Consider the following 21,572-nt stretch of genomic DNA (forward strand, 5'->3'; position numbering starts at 1 on the left):
TGGCAGTCCTGTCACAGAAAAATAGGTACGTAATTGTCAGTTTTTAAACGTGTCACAGCAACGTCAGGTCGCCATCGTGCGTGTGGTGTATTATAAAAAATAATAAAACATCCATTTGTTATGTACATTAGGAATATGTTGGTAGTTAAGTTTGGCGCGTTAAAAAATGATTCAGTCAAAATAGTTCACTTTACGATTAGTGAAATTAAATCTCGAATGATTAAAAGTCAAAATATTAATACTTTCTAGATATAAAATCCAAACCAACGCGTTGTTGATTTTCCAATGAGAAAAGGCTCTTCTGAAAGTGATCTGTCAACGCGAGATGAGCGAAATTCATCTGGGGTGGCATTCCGGTTAGACGGAAATTATTGTTGACACCCAAATCGACCGTAGCGATGGAATCAAATATTGTCTGACCACCAACAGCTTCATCTATTTTGGTTGAACTCAACGAATAAACCAACTGTTTAACTTGATGATCCCAGTACTGTTTCTCTTGCCACGATTCCGCTGGATACGCAGGTTCGCCGTGCTTCATCAAATCCATGCCATGGATTTCAACGCAAGATTCGACTCGAAGAATCTTGAAATATTTGAGTGATCCAAACAGAATCGAACAGAAACCAACACCCCATGCAATCAGCACTAAAATGCCGACCAATTGCCAACAAAACACCTTTAATTTGACAAAAAAATTAAAATTGGACCAGCAAAATTGTAGATTATAATTTCCATTACCTCTGCGGAATTAACATCACCCACCAGTATAACACCGTTGGTGACCAACAAGGGAGCGGACACCATTCCGGAAAATCCACCGCCAAAGTGGACCGCAAAGGCGTCAAGCGGATCGTCCACTAAAAAAATTATAAACGATGAAACCACTCCAAAATAAAGACAGAAAGTGTGAACCTTCACATTAAAATTTGTGTTTTTTCTTTACCATGCAGATGATTGATTAGTGCCCGGAGTGCAAAATAGAGAAAACCTGCTCCAGCGCCAGTGACGTAAGCACCCCAGAATGGCATATCGTTGCATGCTGGGCAAGCCGAAACCATGCCGGCAATGGCACCGTTCAACATCGTATTGTAACTCCATCGATAACTGCCAGTCGGCGTAGCACGGCCCAGTATGGTAGCCACGATAGATCCAGAACTTCCAGCTAACAAAGTGTTGACGGCCGAAACAGAGACGGCCACTCCATCTCCCGGATGCGACAAATCCAGCTGCGCAGACATGTTGTAGCCCAGGATGCCCATCATGAGGAGAAAGGCTCCAACACCCGTCAGCGTGTTCGAGTGACCCCGAAATGCAAATTTTTTCATCGTTTTATTATCGTACCGACCAATACGCGGACCGACCATAAGGCAGGCCACCTGTAACGAGTTTCATTAATATTCTTTTCTGAAGTATCAATTAACGTTTCAAATTACCAGAGCGCTAACGCCACCAAGCATATGAACGCAACCACCACCACCGAAATCAATTACACCTCTCACTTTGAGCCAACCAGACGTATGCCAGACCCACCGACTCGCTACTGGGTGTAGGAATCCAGTCAATAGAAATGCATAAATGAAGAAAGCTGGCAAGTTTATCCGTTCAGCTGTTGCTCCACTATTTGGACAGATAACGTAAAAATACTTGCACGATCGGACCACGAATGAGATGTTACCTAACAATTGTCGAAACAGTGTTGGCGAAAATCGTTTGATAAAACCAAAACGAAATTTTGTGAGGTGAAACGCCTTGCAAAGCGAATCCCGTCCAGCCGATGAATTCGTTACCATCTCCATAGGCGAATGCGTAGCCAACAAGCCAATAAACGGTGGCACCAATAACTTTTAAGAAAATAAATTGGAGTGAAATCATCTTTGACAAAAATGCTGAATGAAACTCACATGCGTCTAACGTGCTCTTCATCAAGATGTTGGTGGCATTCTTAGAACGTACCAATCCAGTTTCCATCAGAGAAAATCCAGCTTGCATAGCTACACATCCAAACAAGAATTAGAAAAAAACAAAATAGAACAAATAACAAGAAATTACCAAAAACCAAGATGGCAGAAATGATGATAAAGAAGTCGTTTAAATTATTTTGAGTCATGGCCAATCTGGATGCCAAAATGCTCACGGCAGTTTCGTTGAGAACGGAAGCTTCCATCGCGATCAGTAATTTAATGCCCAGTCGATACAAGTGAAATAATCGAATTTAAAAGAATGGGCAGCAATAAATGTAACAGACCAAAACTTGTAAACGAGTTATCAAGGGGAAATGGATATCTACGGGGATAGGGCGCGACTACAGCCGCGACGACGTGTCGAATTGGGTCGGAAAGATGGATGCTTCAGCATAACGTGTTCTCGAATCAAATGAAACAAATAGCAATGCATGAACAACTCAATTTAAAGTGAATACGTAACTTCCACTGCTTTCCGACTAAAGAATTACTACACTTAAGTGAGTCTACTCAGTCGACCATTTCCCATTAAACGTTTACTTTGATCTGATGTGAAATAGCCACATCTATCAAATAGGAAGATGTGTGGCGCTAGTGACGAATATCACCCATCCTCCCATGCTGTCTGAAAATTGTTTTCTGAATTTCTGTTTTCTTACTCTACCTCCTCTTTTCTTTGTCATTTTTGGCACTTTTCTTTCTTTGTCTCTCAATTAGCATAGTTTTCGTTTGACATTGAGAATGAAGACCCAGCCTCTCTCCTGCAATTAGATCTCATTTCAGTTTGATGGACGACACAATGAAGTGAGGAAATGCCCGCTAATTTCAGCTGCACGTGGAAACATATTTAAGGTAATCTAAATCTTATTTTTTCTTCTTTTAATTGATAATTAAGGCATCGTAATTTACGTTTTCAATTTAATTTTGGAAGCTGGGTCATTTGAAGAGAGTTAATTCCGGGCAAAAAAAATGTGACTGACTTTGTTTAGCCAACATTTAATTGTTTGCTTTCTCTTGTCGTGCGTCACACCAACTCGTCCAGTTTGTTTCTCCATTTTCTCTGTTAAAAAAAAAAGTTTGTCACTCTTGTAGTGCAGTGTGTCACATCTCGTAATAAGTTGCGGTTTATGGAGAAAGTAGTCACGGCGCTTTCTCCACGCATATATGCCAATTCCGATTAGGTTACGAGATTAAAACAGATCCTATTGGGTCGGATTTGGCGATCCAAGACGTTCAATGAGAGACCTGTTCCCGCTGAAACTAGGCTACGCAGCAATTTTATTTCATACTCGTAGAAGAAAGTTTTAAAAATGCAAGATGTGTATACAACTGGGAAACTAGTTCAATCTATTCTTTTCGATTGTATACATTTACTTTTTCGCTTGCATGTCATTTTTTGTGTGTGTAATAACATTTTTTTTTTCTGCCTCAGTCGTTACGTGCTATTGATCAAAAAGGATTTTTTTTTAAGGGCGTGGAAAGTATTCGCACGGGATTGATTAAACAGGCGTTTTGAAATTTTCTTTTCAAGAATTTCCAAGGATAGCAGTGCATGCCAATGCTCGCCCACCTTTTGAATTGTTGTCATTTTCCATATTAATCTTATTCTGTTACGATTATTAAAGAGGTTAATTGTATTCATATTTTCAAGGTGACCGTACACACCGAATTCAATAACACAACCTCTAACACCTCGTTCACATTGAGAAATGGCAGGTAAGAAAAAAAACCGAGAATTCGTTACATGATATACTGGCTCCATTTCTCAACGAAACAGACAATAGCAACCCAGTGTGTTTGATATCACAAGCTAAGATTGCGATCAAGGCCAATCAATGACTAGCGCAATCTGTCACTAAAAAAGCCACAGCGTCTCTTTTTTTTATTAGAATTTAAATTTTTCACGGCGCCATTCATGTTGAAATGTCTATGTCGATTTTATTGCATGGAAAAGTAATTTATGTTTGTATACTCCAATAAAAAAACCAAAAAAAACAGGGTCTCTTCACCATAAAAAAGGGCTCAGGAAACTCTTCATCTGGTTTTCGAATGAACTATATACCCAACAACAAGAGATTGGTCGTGAAGCCGTCGGCGACAAGTGTTTTATTTTCCTCCTTCGTTTCTCCAATGTGGCCAATCCAGTTGAGGTATAAAAGACAGCGATCAGTTGGTTGTTTTGCCCAGTCTGTCGACACGCACCACCCAACAATATGTTTTGTCTTCGGGTAAATGGACCTAATGGATTACACTAAACTAAACAAAGACAACAATCATCAGAATTTTTATAGGCTCATCCAACCATCTTCATTAATCATCTTGTTTAATTTCTTTTCCATTTTGTGTCGGGTAGTATTTTCTGATTTTGGCGATCCTGTTCCAGAGCGCAGTCGCCGCGCCGACGAATTTCTTGCAGCCGTTTGAAAGCTTTTTCAATCAGCAGAAGGTTCAAAGTGGCAGCGAAACAGAATTGAAAGCTCGCAGCATCGACACCAACGGCGGCTTCACAAAGGAGCGCAATTTCTTCGAAGATTTCAAAATCCCCGATGATTTTGGAAAAAATTTCCCGCAGTACACGGAACTCACCAAAAGTGAAACGGAATCTGGCCAAACATCTCAGACTGCCAGAGTTCCTCAGAAAAACGAATATTACAGCTATTCTTTCAGGTAAATTTTTTTATTAGAAATTCATTGACACGCAATTCTGATTTTACCGTGTTTAACTAGTACGCCGGTAGAAGACGTCTCGGGAGATGACGTCATTGCGGTAGTCAACGTGAAACATTCGCCAAAAGTGTATTTTTATCAGGTAAAATAAAAAAATCAATTGAAGCCAATTCATTGATGACACAGTCATACAACTTAAAATAAATTTAATGAAATGGATAGGTTGCAGAAGCTGGCCCGCGCCATCTGAAGGTAATGTATTTCACCGGATTCCCGAACCGACAACGCGTGAGGAGCAACTCGAACTAATTAAAATAACCAATTGCTTCACTTTTTTATGTTATTTCTTGTTATTGTACGTGAACCAAGATGTTGACATTCTTGGTCCTTTTTCCGCACATCTGTTCCTCATCATTCCAACCCCCTCTCGAAGCCATATTTGTTGAATACATTTTACTGTCCGTCTCAAAAAAAAAAAAAAAAAAAAAAAAAAGATAACGTGTCGGGGTCCATTCGTAGTTGAAACTCTGTTACACAACAGCTCAAATGTCTGGCAGTAAGGTAAACATCGTGTTATCTCTGCAGTTTGCGATAACAGATATTGATGCAACAGTTCACTCGTGACTGGGAAACAAAAAATTGAGAACCTTGTGACTAGTAGACAGTCGGCCATACTTGGCAACAGTTGGGCTGCATTTATTTTAATTTTTAAAAAAGAAAGTCTTCAAAAGTACGCAAAAGAAAAACGTGAATTTGATTGAAAAAAGACACGACGAAAATGTCGATTTTCAGGAGCGAGAAGATGAGCTTGTACCAGCTCTTTTTGCAGAATGAATCTGCATATCGTTGCATGTCCGAACTTGGAGAACTGGGCTGCGTCGAGTTCCGTGACGTAAGTATTCCACCACTGAATTTAATAGTGGACAAACTTTTGTTCTTGACGTTTTTTAACTTCTGTGGTTTTTTTTTGTGTGTGCACCTTTTCTTAACGACAGTTAAACTCGGAAGCCACGGCGTTCCAGCGCACTTTCTCCGCCGAAGTGACGCGCTGCAACGAGATGGAACGCAAATTGCGCTACTTGGAAGGGCAAATTGTCAAGGAAGATATCAAGATCGAAGAGCTGCTGGATATGCCAGCTGCTCCTTTACCTAAGGAGATGGTCGACCTGGAGGCAGCGCTAGATAAGATGGAATCTGAATTACGTGAGATCAACGTCAATGCGGAGGTTGATATCGTTTTTTAATCTAGTTAACCTGCGTGCATTCGTCGCTGATTTTCTCTTTCACTAATCCTAAAGGCATTGAACAAGAATTTCGGATCACTTACAGAAATGAAACTCACTCTCCAAAACGCCGAAAACTATCTCGCCGATGTAAGTCAACACCTGAAAACCGGTTTTCCATTTCGTTTCTTTTTTGTATTTTTCTTTTGTCGGTTTTTCGTGTTCGGAGAAACAGAGGGATGGCATTTTTGGTGTCAATGAAACGACAAGTGCAGCTGTAGCCCCCGAGGAAGGAATGACCCAGCTAAACATGCAACGCTTTAGGTAAAAATGCCTCCAATAATTTGATTACATTTTTTTTTTTCAAAAACAAAACCACTGATCAGTTATTTAATCTTTTAACCGGTTAAAAATTCTTACATATACTAACGTTTACAAATGACAAAACATTTAACTTGAAAAGATCTTTCGAGTTTACTAGTTGAAGGATTTTGTGCGTATCTAAATTTCGTAATGCATTCCTGAAAAAATACATTGCAGATTTGTCACGGGCGTGGTCAGTACGGAGAAAGCCCAAGGCTTCGAACGCATGTTGTGGCGAGCAGGTATGTTCTTAATGATGCCTCGAATCTATGTGAATGATATTAGATTAAATGACCTACTGAGCAATTCTCTTTCTACGGACTAAGGTCGTGGAAATATCTATTTACGAATTTCGCCGTTGGCCGAGCCTCTCAAGGACCCAGTAACGGTAGTGACACGCAGTCAATCAACAAATCTTGTCCCCCTCTTCGCTAATCCCCATGTACCGTTTTTGGTTATGTAGGGCAACGACGTGCACAAGTCTGTTTTCATCGCTTTTTACCAAGGCGAGCAGCTCAAAGGCCGAGTTAAAAAGATATGCGAAGGATATCACGCGGCACTGTATCCATGCCCGGAATCGGTAGGTCTACGTCGGGAGACGAGCGTTGGCGTTTACTCACGTCTTCAAGACTTGAAAACCATTCTCGATCAAACCAAAGAGCATCGCCATCGAGTACTCGTAGCTGCCGCTAAGCATTTGCGCACGTGGATAGTCAAAGTCCGTAAGATCAAGGTACAATCTAATTTAAATATGGTCTTCAGTCTTATGAAACATCATGAAATAAATACCTTCAATTGACAGGGTATTTTCCATACGCTGAATATGCTCAGTGTCGATGTCACTTCTAAGGCCCTGGTGGCCGAATGCTGGATTCCCGACGTCGATGTCTACAAAGTCCGTTTGGCTCTCAAACAAGGAAGTGTAAGTCCATCATTTCAAATAATAAAGCTCTTGATCGAATGGTGAAAATTTGTAATAAATTAAAAGGAAGCCAGTGATTCAGCGTTTCCACCTATTTTGAATGAATTGCCGACCAATGCGAAACCGCCCACTTACTTCCGCACGAACAAGTTCACGCACGGTTTCCAGGCTCTAGTCAACGCTTATGGAATAGCCAATTACCGTGAAGTCAATCCCGGCCTGTACACGATCATCACTTTTCCGTTCCTCTTTGCCGTCATGTTCGGAGATGGAGGACACGCCTTAATTGTCACCATGTTCGCTTCTTGGATGTGTCTGAACGAAGAGAAACTCTCCAAAGTCAAAGGAGAGGTAGACCAAATTAAAACTGAATGGCATTTAAAACAGATTTTAACAGAGAACTTTTCTTTTACATTCAGGTGTTTGGCATCATCTTTGGCGGTCGTTACATTATCTTGCTAATGGGCATCTTTTCCATTTACACCGGTTTTATTTACAACGATTTCTTCGCAAAGGCATTCAACATATTTGGCTCGGCTTGGGTCGTTAATTACCGAAGCGAAGGCCGTCCTGGAGAAGAGTATCTTATCGGCGAAGGCAGCATGGAAAGTGCGATGCTCGTACCTGATCGTCATTACGATGTCTGTCCCAATCGAACTACGTCGAAGGCCTACGATTTTGATAACGCGACCGATTTCCAATCATGCGGACATTATCGGCAATATCCTTACCCATTCGGAGTCGATCCGGTGTGGGTTATCGCCGAAAACAAGATCGTTTTCCTCAACTCGTACAAGATGAAACTGTCCATTATCTTGGGCGTGTTCCACATGAGTTTCGGTGTCTTCTTGAATCTTTGGAACTTTACGTAATTGCGTGATGACATAAGAATTTAAGAGACAAGTTGTTGATTTAATGTTCGTTTTCTAACAAAATGAACCAGGTACTTCAAACGCCGTGTTTCCATCCTGTTGGAATTTTTGCCGAGGATCCTCTTTTTCTGGCCACTCTTTGGTTACATGATGTCGCTCATGTTCCTCAAGTGGGTTAAGTACGGAGCCAACAAAGAAGAGCGTAAGTTTTCAAGTTCAGGTTTTGCTCTTCAAGCTTAATACCGATTCTTATTAATATGCAGGAGAGTTGAAATCAGATTGTGCGCCGTCGATTCTCATCACTTTCATCAACATGATGCTTCTGAGTTACAGCGAAGAAAAGACCAGACCTCCAAACGAAGAATGTAAAACAGTTTTCATGTTCGGCGATGACGAGGGAGTTACCCAGGTAAACGTTGTTGTTCTAAAATATTTTGTTGCATTTTAAATCAACATTGACATTTCCCAGAAAACGCTTCAAATAGCCTTCGTGCTTATCGCTGTCCTGTCTGTTCCAGTTTTGCTTTTTGGAACGCCGATCCAATTTAAAATGAAAATGAACCGTATGAACAAAGCCAAGGTATTGATAAACGATAGAAATGCCATTTGCTCTCCTTCTGTACACTTGAACTGTTTTATAGAACAATTATAGCCACAGCGGAAGCCTTGGAAGTAGCGGACATGGAGACCCAGCAGATCGGGAACCCATTGTTAATTCTACTCTGCACGTCGAATCTGGTGGCAAACACGACGTACACGATGGTCATAGCGGAGATTACGATCAGAATCAAGGTAGTAACGATGACGAACACAACACCTTTGGAGATGTCATGATTTATCAGGTATGTTTTCATTACTTTCCGTAAAATCAGGTTTTAAATCAATCTACTTTATACTTCCATTCGCTATCTTTTTATAGGCTATTCACACCATAGAATACGTCCTGGAATGTATTTCACATACGGCATCTTACCTCCGTCTTTGGGCCCTCAGTCTTGCCCATTCCCGTAAGTTTGCACATCATGACTTTCATTTTCAAAGGCCTAATTCAATTGTTTGATGTCGCAGAGTTATCGGAAGTTCTTTGGTTCATGGTCCTGAGAATCGGATTTAAGGCACTACCGGGTTACCTGGGCAGCATCTCCATTTTCTTGACATTTGCCTTCTGGGCCGGTGCCACCGTGTCGATTCTTATCGCCATGGAGGGCATGTCTGCTTTCCTTCATACTTTGCGTCTTCACTGGTAAAAAGATGTTCTCGTTTTTACATTAGATTGCTTTCATTTTAAAAAATCTATTTCTTTCTCAGGGTGGAGTTCCAGAGCAAGTTCTACAAGGGAGAGGGTGTAAAATTCCATGCGTTTCATTTCAAACGAGTTACTGACGATGCTAAAGATGACTAATCAATTAGTTAACAAGGCCATCTTACGTGAACAATAGAACAAATACGCAGAAGAATGTGTTTGTATATCTTTAGAATAACACAAATGAATCAGCTCTTTTGCGTTAACCTGTGAACCATTTCTGAATTTTTCCATTTCAAAACAAGGAAAACCAAAAAACGTAATGTCGCGAGTCGCGTAGAAAGGCTGCCTGTTTTTCAGGCACTGTAGATTCTCTCATTTTCTGGAGCCCGATCAGTACTCTACCGGAGTAAAAATTTCACAATTTTAAATACAGGAATGTTTTTAAGAGTTGCTGGAAAATCGTCGGCCATTGGAAGGCCGTAGAAAAGTTCCTACGGCCTTATTCTTAAACGTTAAAAATGATCCTAGTGTTGAACAGGCAGAAATCGTATCCACCAAAAACTGCAGTTATAAGTAATTTAGTAATACAGTATAATAATGATTTTGAGGGGTGGGGGCTGGTGTCTTATACATTGCAATCTTAATCTAGGAGGGGTTTGAATATTCTGGCACGTGCTGTGCAGGGATATTCTGGAGTAGAGAGATGTTCTGGAAGGTTCCGGCTAGACGAGTGCTCCCGTATTAGTCGGCTGATGCAAGAATATGTCCTACGATGTCGGACGACACAACCTAACAACAGGCCGTAGACTTACTGGTCTGGCACGATACAGAAAAAATGTATAATTTTTCAGTATTTATTTGTTAAGCTCGTCAAATCAACCTATATTGGGTTGACATGAATGTGGCCGGCATTTTTTGGAGAGCTAAAAAACCAGCTTTATCAGGTAACGTTGTATCCACTCAGGTTCATCCAGTGTCGCCACTTTGCAGGTTTTTCAGACTTTAAACAAGTTTTTTTTCGGGAACTGCAGGTGCAGGTGCAGGCTTGCAAGTTTTTTAAAGTTTTTGCTACTTTTGCCAGTTTTTGCGAGTTTTTCCAAATTTTTTAAAATACTTTAACGGGAAAATAGAAGCAGAGTCATACATCCCTGTTTCCTCCACTATAGCTATTTGCCCTCTCAGAAAAGGGGGTTTTGCAGGGAATGCTATACAAAAAATCGAGGGTTATCGGGTCGTGGCATAAGACTGATTTTCTACCCATGAGAGCGCTTCTTGCGGGTGTGTTGTTTCACTCCACACAGAAACAGAAAATCACTTTAACGCCCCGAACCTCTTTTTTGTATAGTATTCCCCGCAATAGGGTACCACTTTTCTGAGAGGGAAAATAGCCACAGTGGAGGAACCAGAGGCAGGGTTGTTACGGTTGCTCAACTCCATAAGAGGTAGTCCCATAAGAGGCTGTCCTGAAAATTAAAAACGTTCTCAGAGCCGCCAAGCGGAAATTTTTTAACTTTTTTCGCATGACAGATAAGTGTCAAATTTTTTCTCCAATTTTTTTATAATGGAAGAAGTTGTTCAATGTGTGTAATTTTTGTATACCGAAATTGGAAGCTAGAGATTTCCAATTCCAACATGTAGAAATTACAGTATTAATAAAAGAGTCTTAACATTTTATTTTAAGGAGGCTGTATTTACACATGTTGATTTCTTTATGATAGTATGTACATTAGACTTTGATAATTGAGGTTTCTTCTGCGGGTTTTTTGCTTGTTTTCTGCTTTGGTCTGGTTGTTAGTCTGGGAGACGGATTTGGAATCACCTTTGCATCTCCTGTAGAAAAACACATTATATATAACAGTTGAATAGGTTTTATGAGGAATAGTTGTTACTTACTGTGCTTTGTTTTACATCCAGACAAATTTTCAGTTTTGTCGACTAGTGCTTATGCTTCATTGGTTTCTGTGATGCTGAAAACAAATTAGATCATTAATACATCGTAATTAAAATAAAAAACACGCTGTAAACTTACTGAGGAAGTATTGTGGGATTGCATTTTCAGCAACCCTCCACCTTTTGTAAGGACATAAATAGTCCAGCACGAAAGATCCTTTGATAACATCATGTGGAGCAAAATGTTTTTCACACAATTTGTCCCCAACAGTAATTCCGGCTGCTTTTTGCTGCCAAGATTCCAAATTAGTTTTATTTACACCAAATGTGGAAACTTTCGGGTTTTCCTTGTCGTAAATAGCTTTGCAAATGAAACAAAATCCAACAAGTTTACCGACGCCACCATGTTTTCTCAACTAGATTGATACTAACCGTCACTGAGCTAAACTTTGTTTTATTTCCGTTACCTAGATGGCGAAAAGAACGAGTTTAAGATCTATTCTCATTGGCTGCTTTCAAAGTGGCATTACTGGGCGCATCTTTCGTCATTGGTCTTTCAGACTTCAAACCATACGGGCACGCCAGTATTTTGGTCATACAGAAATTCCCCTCACCCACAAAAAGATTAGTTTGAACTGCCGTGTAAAAAGTAGTTCATCGATTCTTGTTCTTCGTTTGTAAAGATTTAAAAATTAAAGAATGTGTGCCAAACCGACTATTGGAAACGAGAAAACGGTGGAAGGAAGGCCATTTGATGAAGAACATCTTGTAAGTTTTTTTGTTTTGTTTCTTTTCAGATTTAATGCATTAAGTTCGTTCGTTATTCTTGGTCGGGTCTATTGCACCGATAGTCCGTCGGTGCAATAAATTTTTCGAATTTTATTTGTTTTTGTTTCTCTGTGCAACAATCGAGAGACGACGATTTCTATACACTGTTAAAAAGGGTACCACTTATTTGGGGTTGTCACAATCTATCGTCAAAATTTCGGGGTTTTAACTATTCGCATTTTTTCAAATTCAATGCAAATATTTTAGACAAATAACCCCGAAATTTTTGGGCTGTATCCCAGAAATTTCCGGGTTTGTCATAAAGAGAAGATATTTTCGAAGAAACGACACAGGTATATATTACTCATAAAAGTAGTTTACATACAAATAGGAACGAAAAGAGGCAGAATGAAACTGATAGACATGAAATTCTTCAGTTTTAAGAGATTCTGAGCAATTTGAAAATTATCTGGTCTTTTTTCAATTAAGAAAGACTGGACTTTGTTATAGAATAATACAGTTCGATAAATCTTACAAATAACGAAAAATTTTCCGCAGTGAGAAGCAATATTTAAAATCATACCAAATTCTTGAGCTGTGTGAAATAATGGGACCCAAAATCAAGATTTCTTTTACACTGTTAAAACACATATTAATGTTTTGTATTGCTGATTAGTGTTTTTTAATTACATCAATTTAAGTTAAGTTATATTTATCAACTTCACAAATTTTATGAATCGGCGATGTTCAAAAACAGAATTTCAGCACGTAAAATCGAATGTTACCATATCTTAAAGAATTTCCCCTTAAATTTTTCTATCACCTAACCGACTTTAATTATATTTGAAGAGATGTTTGCTAGAAATGTACAATTGAATGTAGCTCAGTGGTAAAGCATTGGACTGTGATCTTAAAGGTCTGATGTTCAAGTCCCGTAACAGGTTAATCTTTTTTCTCTTTCTGTAACTATAATACCCCACAAATTTAGGGTTAATAACCCAAAAAATTTCGTATTGCGATACGATACAAATTTTTCGGGGCTGAGAACCCCAGATCTCATTTGCCGAATTTTTCGGGCAATTAACCCCGAAATAGTGGCGTACTTTTTTAACAGTGTACGAAACGGGGCAGGCGTGAGTCGGTTAACATAGTTCATTGAATGGCATGATGGTGCATGAGGTCATTGATGGTGGCAAAAGCAGTCTAGCCCGTTGTTGTCTCAGACATATTAGTGCGAGCAGAGTCATAGAAGGGACCCCCCCCCCCCCCTATGACTCTGGTGCGAGGTTTTCAAGGCAGAATTTCTAGGAACTCGGCATTGTACTTTTTCTCTTTTTATGGTATGGGATTCTTTCTCATTTTATTATTTTAGACATCATCCTGTCCATGTCACATAACGATGGAGTGGGCGACACGTAGCGCCATAAGTTAAGAGGCAAAAAACTGGAAAGTATAAACATGTTTCGGTGGCGATTGTAGACAAAATGAGACATGTAGATAGTACATAAACCAATCAACGGCCTTGTTTTGCCAAAAATTTGTCGCCAACATCGCATGGAAATGGTCCCTTATTTAATGTTTGAATATATAGAAATCCGATATCATATGGAAGCGAAACGTTTAAAAATGAGGTTAGCCAGAAATTAAAAGAAGAGCAGCATAAGCTGCGCAAACTGTCTAAGAAGGTCAATTAATGTGTATTAATTGAACTTTGTTTGTCGTATAAAACCCCACCAATATGTAAAACCCCTACTTACTTCATCTTTAAGTAAATAGCTTTTACTCGATTAAGGGAAGCTGCGGACTTCGTTCGATGGTATATTCCCGTAAAATGTTAACATGATTCAAACAAGTCGATGAATGTCTCAAACGATTGGAGGCATACATATAAAGGCCGTAGCCGTATAGCCAGCTTCAAGCACAACAAAGACACAAATAAGACAAGTTTAAACGGGGAACGAGCAAGCCAGTAGCAGGTCGAATAAACGACCTGACACTTGACTCGCGAAGGGGTGAATCAACAATAGACTGGGTGAACAGCCCAGCGTTGACTAACGAAGAATTACAATTGATGGGGTTTTATACGACAAACAAAGTCAACGCGATCACCAACGCAAGGTGAGCGTAATGAAAGGATGGAAAGGAAAATGACTTGTTTCCAGGAATGGAAGGGAGGATATTTTTCCAAGAAAAAGTGAGCTGATGCATTCCTTACAATATACTGGCTCCATTTCTCAACGAAACAGACAATAGCAATCCAGTGTGTTTGATACCACAAGCTAAGATTGCGATCAAGGCCAATCAATGACTAGCGCAATCTGTCACTAAAAAAGCCACAGCGTCTTTTTTTTTTATTAGAATTTAAATTTTTCACGGCGCCATTCATGTTGAAATGTCTATGTCGATTTTATTGCATGGAAAAGTCATTTATGTTTGTATACTCCAATAAAAAAACAAAAAAAAAACAAGGTCTCTTCACCATAAAAAAGGGCTCAGGAAACTCTTCATCTGGTTTTCGAATGAACTATATACCCAACCACAAGAGATTGGTCGTGAAGCCGTCGGCGACAAGTGTTTTATTTTCCTCCTTCGTTTCTCCAATGTGGCCAATCCAGTTGAGGTATAAAAGACAGCGATCAGTTGGTTGTTTTGCCCAGTGTGTCGACACGCACCACCCAACAATATGTTTTGTCTTCGGGTAAATGGACCTAATGGATTACACTAAACTAAACAAAGACAACAATCATCATAGAATTTTTATAGGCTCATCCAACCATCTTCATTAATCATCTTGTTTAATTTCTTTTCCATTTTGTGTCGGGTAGTATTTTCTGAATTTGGTGATCCTGTTCCAGAGCGCAGTCGCCGCGCCGACGAATTTCTTGCAGCCGTTTGAAAGCTTTTTCAATCAGCAGAAGGTTCAAAGTGGCAGCGAAACAGAAATGAAAGCTCGCAGCATCGACACCAACGGCGGCTTCACAAAGGAGCCCAATTTCTTCGAAGATTTCAAAATCCTCGATGATTTTGGAAAAAATTTCCCGCAGTACACGGAACTCACCAAAAATGAAACGGAATCTGGCCAAACATCTCAGACTGCCAGAGTTCCTCAGAAAAACGAATATTACAGCTATTCTTTCAGGTAAATTTTTTTATTAGAAATTCATTGACACGCAATTCCGATTTTACCCTGTTTAACTAGTACGCCGGTAGAAGACGTCTCGGGAGATGACGTCATTGCGGTAGTCAACGTGAAACATTCGCCAAAAGTGTATTTTTATCAGGTAAAATAAAAAAATCAATTGAAGCCAATTCATTGATGACACAGTCATACAAATTAAAATAAATTTAATGAAATGGATAGGTTGCAGAAGCTGGCCCGCGCCATCTGAAGGTAATGTATTTCACCGGATTCCCGAACCGACAACGCGTGAGGAGCAACACGAACTAATTAAAATAACCAATTGCTTCACTTTTTTATGTTATTTCTTGTTATTGTACGTGAACCAAGATGTTGACATTCTTGGTCCTTTTTTCGCACATCTGTTCCTCATCATTCCAACCCCCTCTCGAAGCCATATTTGTTGAATACATTTTTCTGTCCATCTCATAAAAAAAAAAAAAAAAAGATAACGTGTCGGGGTCCATTCGTAGTTGAAACTCTGTTACACAACAGCTCAAATGTCTGGCAGTAAGGTAAACATCGTGTTATCTCTGCAGTTTGCGATAACAGATATTGATGCAACAGTTCACTCGTGACTGGGAAACAAAAAATTGAGAACCTTGTGACTAGTAGACCGTCGGCCATACTTGGCAACAGTTGGGCTGCATTTATTTTAATTTTTAAAAAAGAAAGACTTCAAAAGCACGCAAAAGAAAAACGTGAATTTGATTGAAAAAAGACACGACGAAAATGTCGATTTTCAGGAGCGAGAAGATGAGCTTGTACCAGCTCTTTTTGCAAAATATGAATCTGCATATCGTTGCATGTCCGAACTTGGAGAACTGGGCTGCGTCGAGTTCCGTGACGTAAGTATTCCACCACTGAATTTAATAGTGGACAAACTTTTGTTCTTGACGTTTTCTAACTTCTGTTTTTTTTTGTGTGTGTGCACCTTTTCTAAACGACAGTTAAACTCGGAAGCCACGGCGTTCCAGCGCACTTTCTCCGCCGAAGTGACGCGCTGCAACGAGATGGAACGCAAATTGCGCTACTTGGAAGGGCAAATTGTCAAGGAAGATATCAAGATCGAAGAGCTGCTGGATATGCCAGCTGCTCCTTTACCTAAGGAGATGGTCGACCTGGAGGCAGCGCTAGATAAGATGGAATCTGAATTACGTGAGATCAACGTCAATGCGGAGGTTGATATCGTTTTTTAATCTAGTTAACCTGCGTGCATTCGTCGCTGATTTTCTCTTTCACTAATCCTAAAGGCATTGAACAAGAATTTCGGATCACTTACAGAAATGAAACTCACTCTCCAAAACGCCGAAAACTATCTCGCCGATGTAAGTCAACACCTGAAAACCGGTTTTCCATTTCGTTTCTTTTTTGTATTTTTCTTTTGTCGGTTTTTCGTGTTCGGAGAAACAGAGGGATGGCATTTTTGGTGTCAATGAAACGACAAGTGCAGCTGTAGCCCCCGAGGAAGGAATGACCCAGCTAAACATGCAACGCTTTAGGTAAAAATGCCTCCAATAATTTGATTACATTTTTTTTTTTCAAAAACAAAACCACTGATCAGTTATTTAATCTTTTAACCGGTTAAAAATTCTTACATATACTAACGTTTACAAATGACAAAACATTTAACTTGAAAAGATCTTTTGAGTTTACTAGTTGAAGGATTTTGTGCGTATCTAAATTTCGTAATGCATTCCTGAAAAAATACATTGCAGATTTGTCACGGGCGTGGTCAGTAGGGGAGAGTGGGGGTAATTGATACACTTTTTGGTTTTTTGTATTTCTTGAAAAAAAAACTGAAAAATTTAATATAAAAATTATATAGAATTGTAGCTTATTATCTCAGCTACTAAAGGATATTTTTTTTTATGAGAAAAGATTAATTTTAATAGAAGTAAATTGTAAAAAACTGAGGTCGCTTCGAGTGTTTCAATTGCCATGGTAGCAGGGCAATTGAAACGGTGTGTCGATGTAATTGCAACGTGGGTTTTCCCATAAGGAAGCTTCTTCATACCCACATAAAATGAAAATCACGATATCTCAGCAGCCACAACTGCTAGTGTGATCAAATTTTACCATTAGGTACAATGCGATATACAGATTTTGAAAATATACTTAAAGTAGATCGTAATTTAGTTTAAAATATTTAAATAATTAAATTTTAAAAAAAACCATTAAGCAACATGCTTTTTAAAATAAATCCAAAACAGGGAATACAAGTATTGTAGTTGTGTTAACATGATGATTTACATTTGTTTAAATGAATTACGTCAAATACTTGCAAAAAAAATGCAACCAGGGAATATAAACAAAGTGTTTCAATTGCCCTGCAATAGGGTCATCGTTACATTTAATTATTTAAAATTATTTAAGAGTGCAGGGAAAAATTAAATGGCATTAAATTGTAGAAAAATGAATTGCAAATCATCTGAAACTAATTTTATTACTAAAATGTAGCGTTTTAGGGGTTAAAACAAAAAAATTGAAAACGCAAATTTAACAGACGGAGAACAAAAAACAGTTTTTTCGGGATATCTTAAAAATTATTTAATAAAAAAACTCGTAAATTTTTCTAAACTTGTAAACCCCCTCATTCTATTAACCCTAATTTTTTTCAAGAAAATTCCTCTTATACGGCGAGAGAAACAATTTTTGTTTCAATTACCCTGTGTCTCAATTACCCCCACTCTCCTCTACGGAGAAAGCCCAAGGCTTCGAACGCATGTTGTGGCGAGCAGGTATGTTCTTAATGATGCCTCGAATCTATGTGAATGATATTAGATTAAATGACCTACTGAGAAATTCTCTTTCTACGGACTAAGGTCGTGGAAATATCTATTTACGAATTTCGCCGTTGGCCGAGCCTCTCAAGGACCCAGTAACGGTAGTGACACGCAGTCAATCAACAAATCTTGTCCCCCTCTTCGCTAACCCCCATGCACCGTTTTTGGTTATGTAGGGCAACGACGTGCACAAGTCTGTTTTCATCGCTTTTTACCAAGGCGACCAGCTCAAAGGCCGAGTTAAAAAGATATGCGAAGGATATCACGCGGCACTGTATCCATGCCCGGAATCGGTAGGTCTACGTCGGGAGACGAGCGTTGGCGTTTACTCACGTCTTCAAGACTTGAAAACCATTCTCGATCAAACCAAAGAGCATCGCCATCGAGTACTCGTAGCTGCCGCTAAGCATTTGCGTACGTGGATAGTCAAAGTCCGTAAGATCAAGGTACAATGTAATTTAAATATGGTCTTCAGTCTTACGAAACATCATGAAATAAATACCTTCAATTGACAGGGCATTTTCCATACGCTGAATATGCTCAGTGTCGATGTCACTTCTAAGGCCCTGGTGGCCGAATGCTGGATTCCCGACGCCGACGTCTACAAAGTCCGTTTGGCTCTCAAACAAGGAAGCGTAAGTCCATCATTTTAAATAATAAAGCTCTTGATCGAATGGTGAAAATTTGTAATAAATTAAAAGGAAGCCAGTGATTCAGCCTTTCCACCTATTTTGAATGAATTGCCGACCAATGCGAAACCGCCCACTTACTTCCGCACGAACAAGTTCACGCACGGTTTCCAGGCTCTAGTCAACGCTTATGGAATAGCCAATTACCGTGAAGTCAATCCCGGCCTGTACACGATCATCACTTTTCCGTTCCTCTTTGCCGTCATGTTCGGAGATGGAGGACACGCCTTAATTGTCACCATGTTCGCTTCTTGGATGTGTCTGAACGAAGAGAAACTCTCCAAAGTCAAAGGAGAGGTAGACCAAATTAAAACTGAATGGCATTTAAAACAGATTTTAACAGAGAACTTTTCTTTAACATTCAGGTGTTTGGCATCATCTTTGGCGGTCGTTACATTATCTTGCTAATGGGCATCTTTTCCATTTACACCGGTTTTATTTACAACGATTTCTTCGCAAAGGCATTCAACATATTTGGCTCGGCTTGGGTCGTTAATTACCGAAGCGAAGGCCGTCCTGGAGAAGAGTATCTTATCGGCGAAGGCAGCATGGAAAGTGCGATGCTCGTACCTGATCGTCATTACGATGTCTGTCCCAATCGAACTACGTCGAAGGCCTATGATTTTGATAACGCGACCGATTTCCAATCATGCGGACATTATCGGCAATATCCTTACCCATTCGGAGTCGATCCGGTGTGGGTTATCGCCGAAAACAAGATCGTTTTCCTCAACTCGTACAAGATGAAACTGTCCATTATCTTGGGCGTGTTCCACATGAGTTTCGGTGTCTTCTTGAATCTTTGGAACTTTACGTAATTGCGTGATGACATAAGAATTTAAGAGACAAGTTGCTGATTTAATGTTCGTTTTCTAACAAAATGAACCAGGTACTTCAAACGCCGTGTTTCCATCCTGTTGGAATTTTTGCCGAGGATCCTCTTTTTCTGGCCACTCTTTGGTTACATGATGTCGCTTATGTTCCTCAAGTGGGTCAAGTACGGAGCCAACAAAGAAGAGCGTAAGTTTTCAAGTTCAGGTTTTGCTCTTCAAGCTTAATACCGATTCTTATTAATATGCAGGAGAATTGAAATCAGATTGTGCGCCGTCGATTCTCATCACTTTCATCAACATGATGCTTCTGAGTTACAGCGAAGAAAAGACCAGACCTCCAAACGAAGAATGTAAAACAGTTTTCATGTTCGGCGATGACGAGGGAGTTACCCAGGTAAACGTTGTTGTTCTAAAATATTTTGTTGCATTTAAAATCAACATTGACATTTCCCAGAAAACGCTTCAAATAGCCTTCGTGCTTATCGCTGTCCTGTCTGTTCCAGTTTTGCTTTTTGGAACGCCGATCCAATTTAAAATGAAAATGAACCGTATGAACAAAGCCAAGGTATTGATAAACGATAGAAATGCCATTTGCTCTCCTTCTGTACACTTGAACTGTTTTATAGAACAATTATAGCCACAGCGGAAGCCTTGGAAGTAGCGGACATGGAGACCCAGCAGATCGGGAACCCATTGTTAATTCTACTCTGCACGTCGAATCTGGTGGCAAACACGACGTACACGATGGTCATAGCGGAGATTACGATCAGAATCAAGGTAGTAACGATGACGAACACAACACCTTTGGAGATGTCATGATTTATCAGGTATGTTTTCATTACTTTCCGTAATATCAGGTTTTTAAATCAATCTACTTTATACTTCCATTCGATATCTTTTTGTAGGCTATTCACACCATAGAATACGTCCTGGAATGTATTTCACATACGGCATCTTACCTCCGTCTTTGGGCCCTCAGTCTTGCCCATTCCCGTAAGTTTGCACATCATGACTTTCATTTTCAAAGGCCTAATTCAATTGTTTGATGTCGCAGAGTTATCGGAAGTTCTTTGGTTCATGGTCCTGAGAATCGGATTTAAGGCACTACCGGGTTACCTGGGCAGCATCTCCATTTTCTTGACATTTGCCTTCTGGGCCGGTGCCACCGTGTCGATTCTTATCGCCATGGAGGGCATGTCTGCTTTCCTTCATACTTTGCGTCTTCACTGGTAAAAAGATGTTCTCGTTTTTACATTAGATTGATTTTCATTTTAAAAAATCTATTTTTTTCTCAGGGTGGAGTTCCAGAGCAATTTCTACAAGGGAGAGGGTGTAAAATTCCATGCGTTCCATTTCAAACGAGTTACTGACGATGCTAAAGATGACTAATCAATTACTTAACAAGGCCATCTAACGTGAACAATAGAAAAAAACGCAGAAGAATGTGTTTGTATATCTTTAGAATAACACAAATGAATCAGCTCTTTTGCGTTAACCTGTGAACCATTTCTGAATTTTTCCATTTCAAAACAAGGAAAACCAAAAAACGTGATGTCGTGAGTCACGTAGAAAGGCTGCCTGTTTTCAGGCACTGTAGATTCTCTCATTTTCTGGAGCCCGATCAGTACTCTACTGGAGTAAAAATTTCACAATTTTAAATACAGGAATGTTTTTAAGAGTTGCTGGAAAATCGTCGGCCGTCGGAAGGCCGTAGAAAAGTCCCTACGGCCTTATTCTTAAACGTTTAAAAATGATCCTAGTGTTGAACAGGCAGAAATCGTATCCACCAAAAACTGCAGTTATAAGTAATTTAGTAATACAATATAATAATGATTTTGAGGGGTGGGGGCTGGTGTCTTATACATTGCAATCTTAATCTAGAAAGGGTTTGAATATTCTGGCACGTGCTGTGCAGGAATATTCTGGAGTAGAGAGATGTTCTGGAAGGTTCCGGCTAGACGGATTAGTCGGCTGATGCAAGAATATGTCCTACGATGTCGGACGACACAACCTTACAACAGGCCGTAGACTTACTGACCTGGCACGATACAGAAAAAATGTATTTTTTCTGTATTTATTTGTTAAGCTCGTCAAATCAACCCATATTGGGTTGACATGATTGGGGCCGGCATTTTTTGGAGAGCTAAAGAACCAGCTTTATCAGGCAACGC

At 39.6% G+C, this 21,572-nt stretch overlaps 5 protein-coding genes and 1 long non-coding RNA gene across 7 annotated transcripts; 4 read left to right on the forward strand and 2 right to left on the reverse strand.

Moving 5' to 3' along the window:
* Positions 1-33: 33 nt before the first annotated feature.
* LOC116921302 (ammonium transporter 2) lies at positions 34-2,516 on the reverse strand. Its single transcript, XM_032927570.2, has 7 exons — positions 2,053-2,516; positions 1,905-1,994; positions 1,679-1,844; positions 1,437-1,620; positions 947-1,379; positions 742-860; positions 34-679 (listed from the first exon to the last, which is right to left on the reverse strand). Exons 1-7 carry the CDS (start codon positions 2,165-2,167, stop codon positions 236-238), a joined length of 1,551 nt encoding a protein of 516 aa, XP_032783461.2. The 5' UTR covers positions 2,168-2,516; the 3' UTR covers positions 34-235.
* Positions 2,517-2,719: 203 nt separating this feature from the next.
* On the forward strand, positions 2,720-5,383 carry LOC116921307. Its single transcript, XM_045172968.1, has 5 exons — positions 2,720-2,816; positions 3,963-4,192; positions 4,318-4,631; positions 4,692-4,773; positions 4,854-5,383. The coding sequence occupies exons 2-5, from the start codon at positions 4,178-4,180 to the stop codon at positions 4,938-4,940; spliced, it is 498 nt and encodes a 165-aa protein (XP_045028903.1). The 5' UTR covers positions 2,720-2,816; positions 3,963-4,177; the 3' UTR covers positions 4,941-5,383.
* Positions 5,384-5,388: 5 nt separating this feature from the next.
* Positions 5,389-9,465, forward strand: LOC116921297 (V-type proton ATPase 116 kDa subunit a1). Its single transcript, XM_032927564.2, has 17 exons — positions 5,389-5,523; positions 5,627-5,857; positions 5,930-6,004; positions 6,090-6,178; positions 6,395-6,459; positions 6,544-6,605; positions 6,681-6,950; positions 7,020-7,139; positions 7,206-7,490; positions 7,559-8,007; positions 8,083-8,213; positions 8,275-8,420; positions 8,481-8,591; positions 8,653-8,853; positions 8,931-9,018; positions 9,080-9,254; positions 9,320-9,465. The coding sequence occupies exons 1-17, from the start codon at positions 5,410-5,412 to the stop codon at positions 9,411-9,413; spliced, it is 2,706 nt and encodes a 901-aa protein (XP_032783455.2). The 5' UTR covers positions 5,389-5,409; the 3' UTR covers positions 9,414-9,465.
* Positions 9,466-10,926: 1,461 nt separating this feature from the next.
* Positions 10,927-11,591, reverse strand: LOC116921311. The gene is made up of 3 exons (XR_004393176.2): positions 11,287-11,591; positions 11,151-11,224; positions 10,927-11,087 (listed from the first exon to the last, which is right to left on the reverse strand). It is a non-coding gene; the product is annotated as an uncharacterized LOC116921311 (long non-coding RNA).
* A 111-nt stretch (positions 11,592-11,702) lies between these two features.
* On the forward strand, positions 11,703-15,701 carry LOC116921306. 2 transcript variants are annotated; one of them, XM_032927576.2, is made up of 4 exons: positions 11,703-11,915; positions 14,741-15,054; positions 15,115-15,196; positions 15,277-15,701. In XM_032927576.2, exons 1-4 carry the CDS (start codon positions 11,847-11,849, stop codon positions 15,361-15,363), a joined length of 552 nt encoding a protein of 183 aa, XP_032783467.2. In that variant the 5' UTR covers positions 11,703-11,846; the 3' UTR covers positions 15,364-15,701. The 2 variants fall into 2 exon arrangements, with proteins under 2 accessions (XP_032783467.2, XP_032783468.2); XM_032927577.2 differs by lacking the exon at positions 11,703-11,915 and adding an exon at positions 14,469-14,613.
* On the forward strand, positions 15,701-20,841 carry LOC123471510 (V-type proton ATPase 116 kDa subunit a1-like). Its single transcript, XM_045172950.1, is given in 19 exon segments — positions 15,701-15,879; positions 15,882-15,941; positions 16,044-16,274; positions 16,347-16,421; positions 16,507-16,595; positions 16,812-16,832; positions 17,791-17,834; positions 17,919-17,980; positions 18,056-18,325; positions 18,395-18,514; positions 18,581-18,865; positions 18,934-19,382; positions 19,458-19,588; positions 19,650-19,795; positions 19,856-19,966; positions 20,028-20,228; positions 20,307-20,394; positions 20,456-20,630; positions 20,697-20,841. Coding segments are annotated over 19 exon segments (2,706 nt in total). The 5' UTR covers positions 15,701-15,825; the 3' UTR covers positions 20,791-20,841.
* The last annotated feature ends 731 nt before the right edge of the window (positions 20,842-21,572 follow it).

Source organism: Daphnia magna, linkage group LG4, assembly GCF_020631705.1.
Source record: "Daphnia magna isolate NIES linkage group LG4, ASM2063170v1.1, whole genome shotgun sequence".
Classification (NCBI taxonomy): domain Eukaryota; kingdom Metazoa; phylum Arthropoda; class Branchiopoda; order Diplostraca; family Daphniidae; genus Daphnia; species Daphnia magna.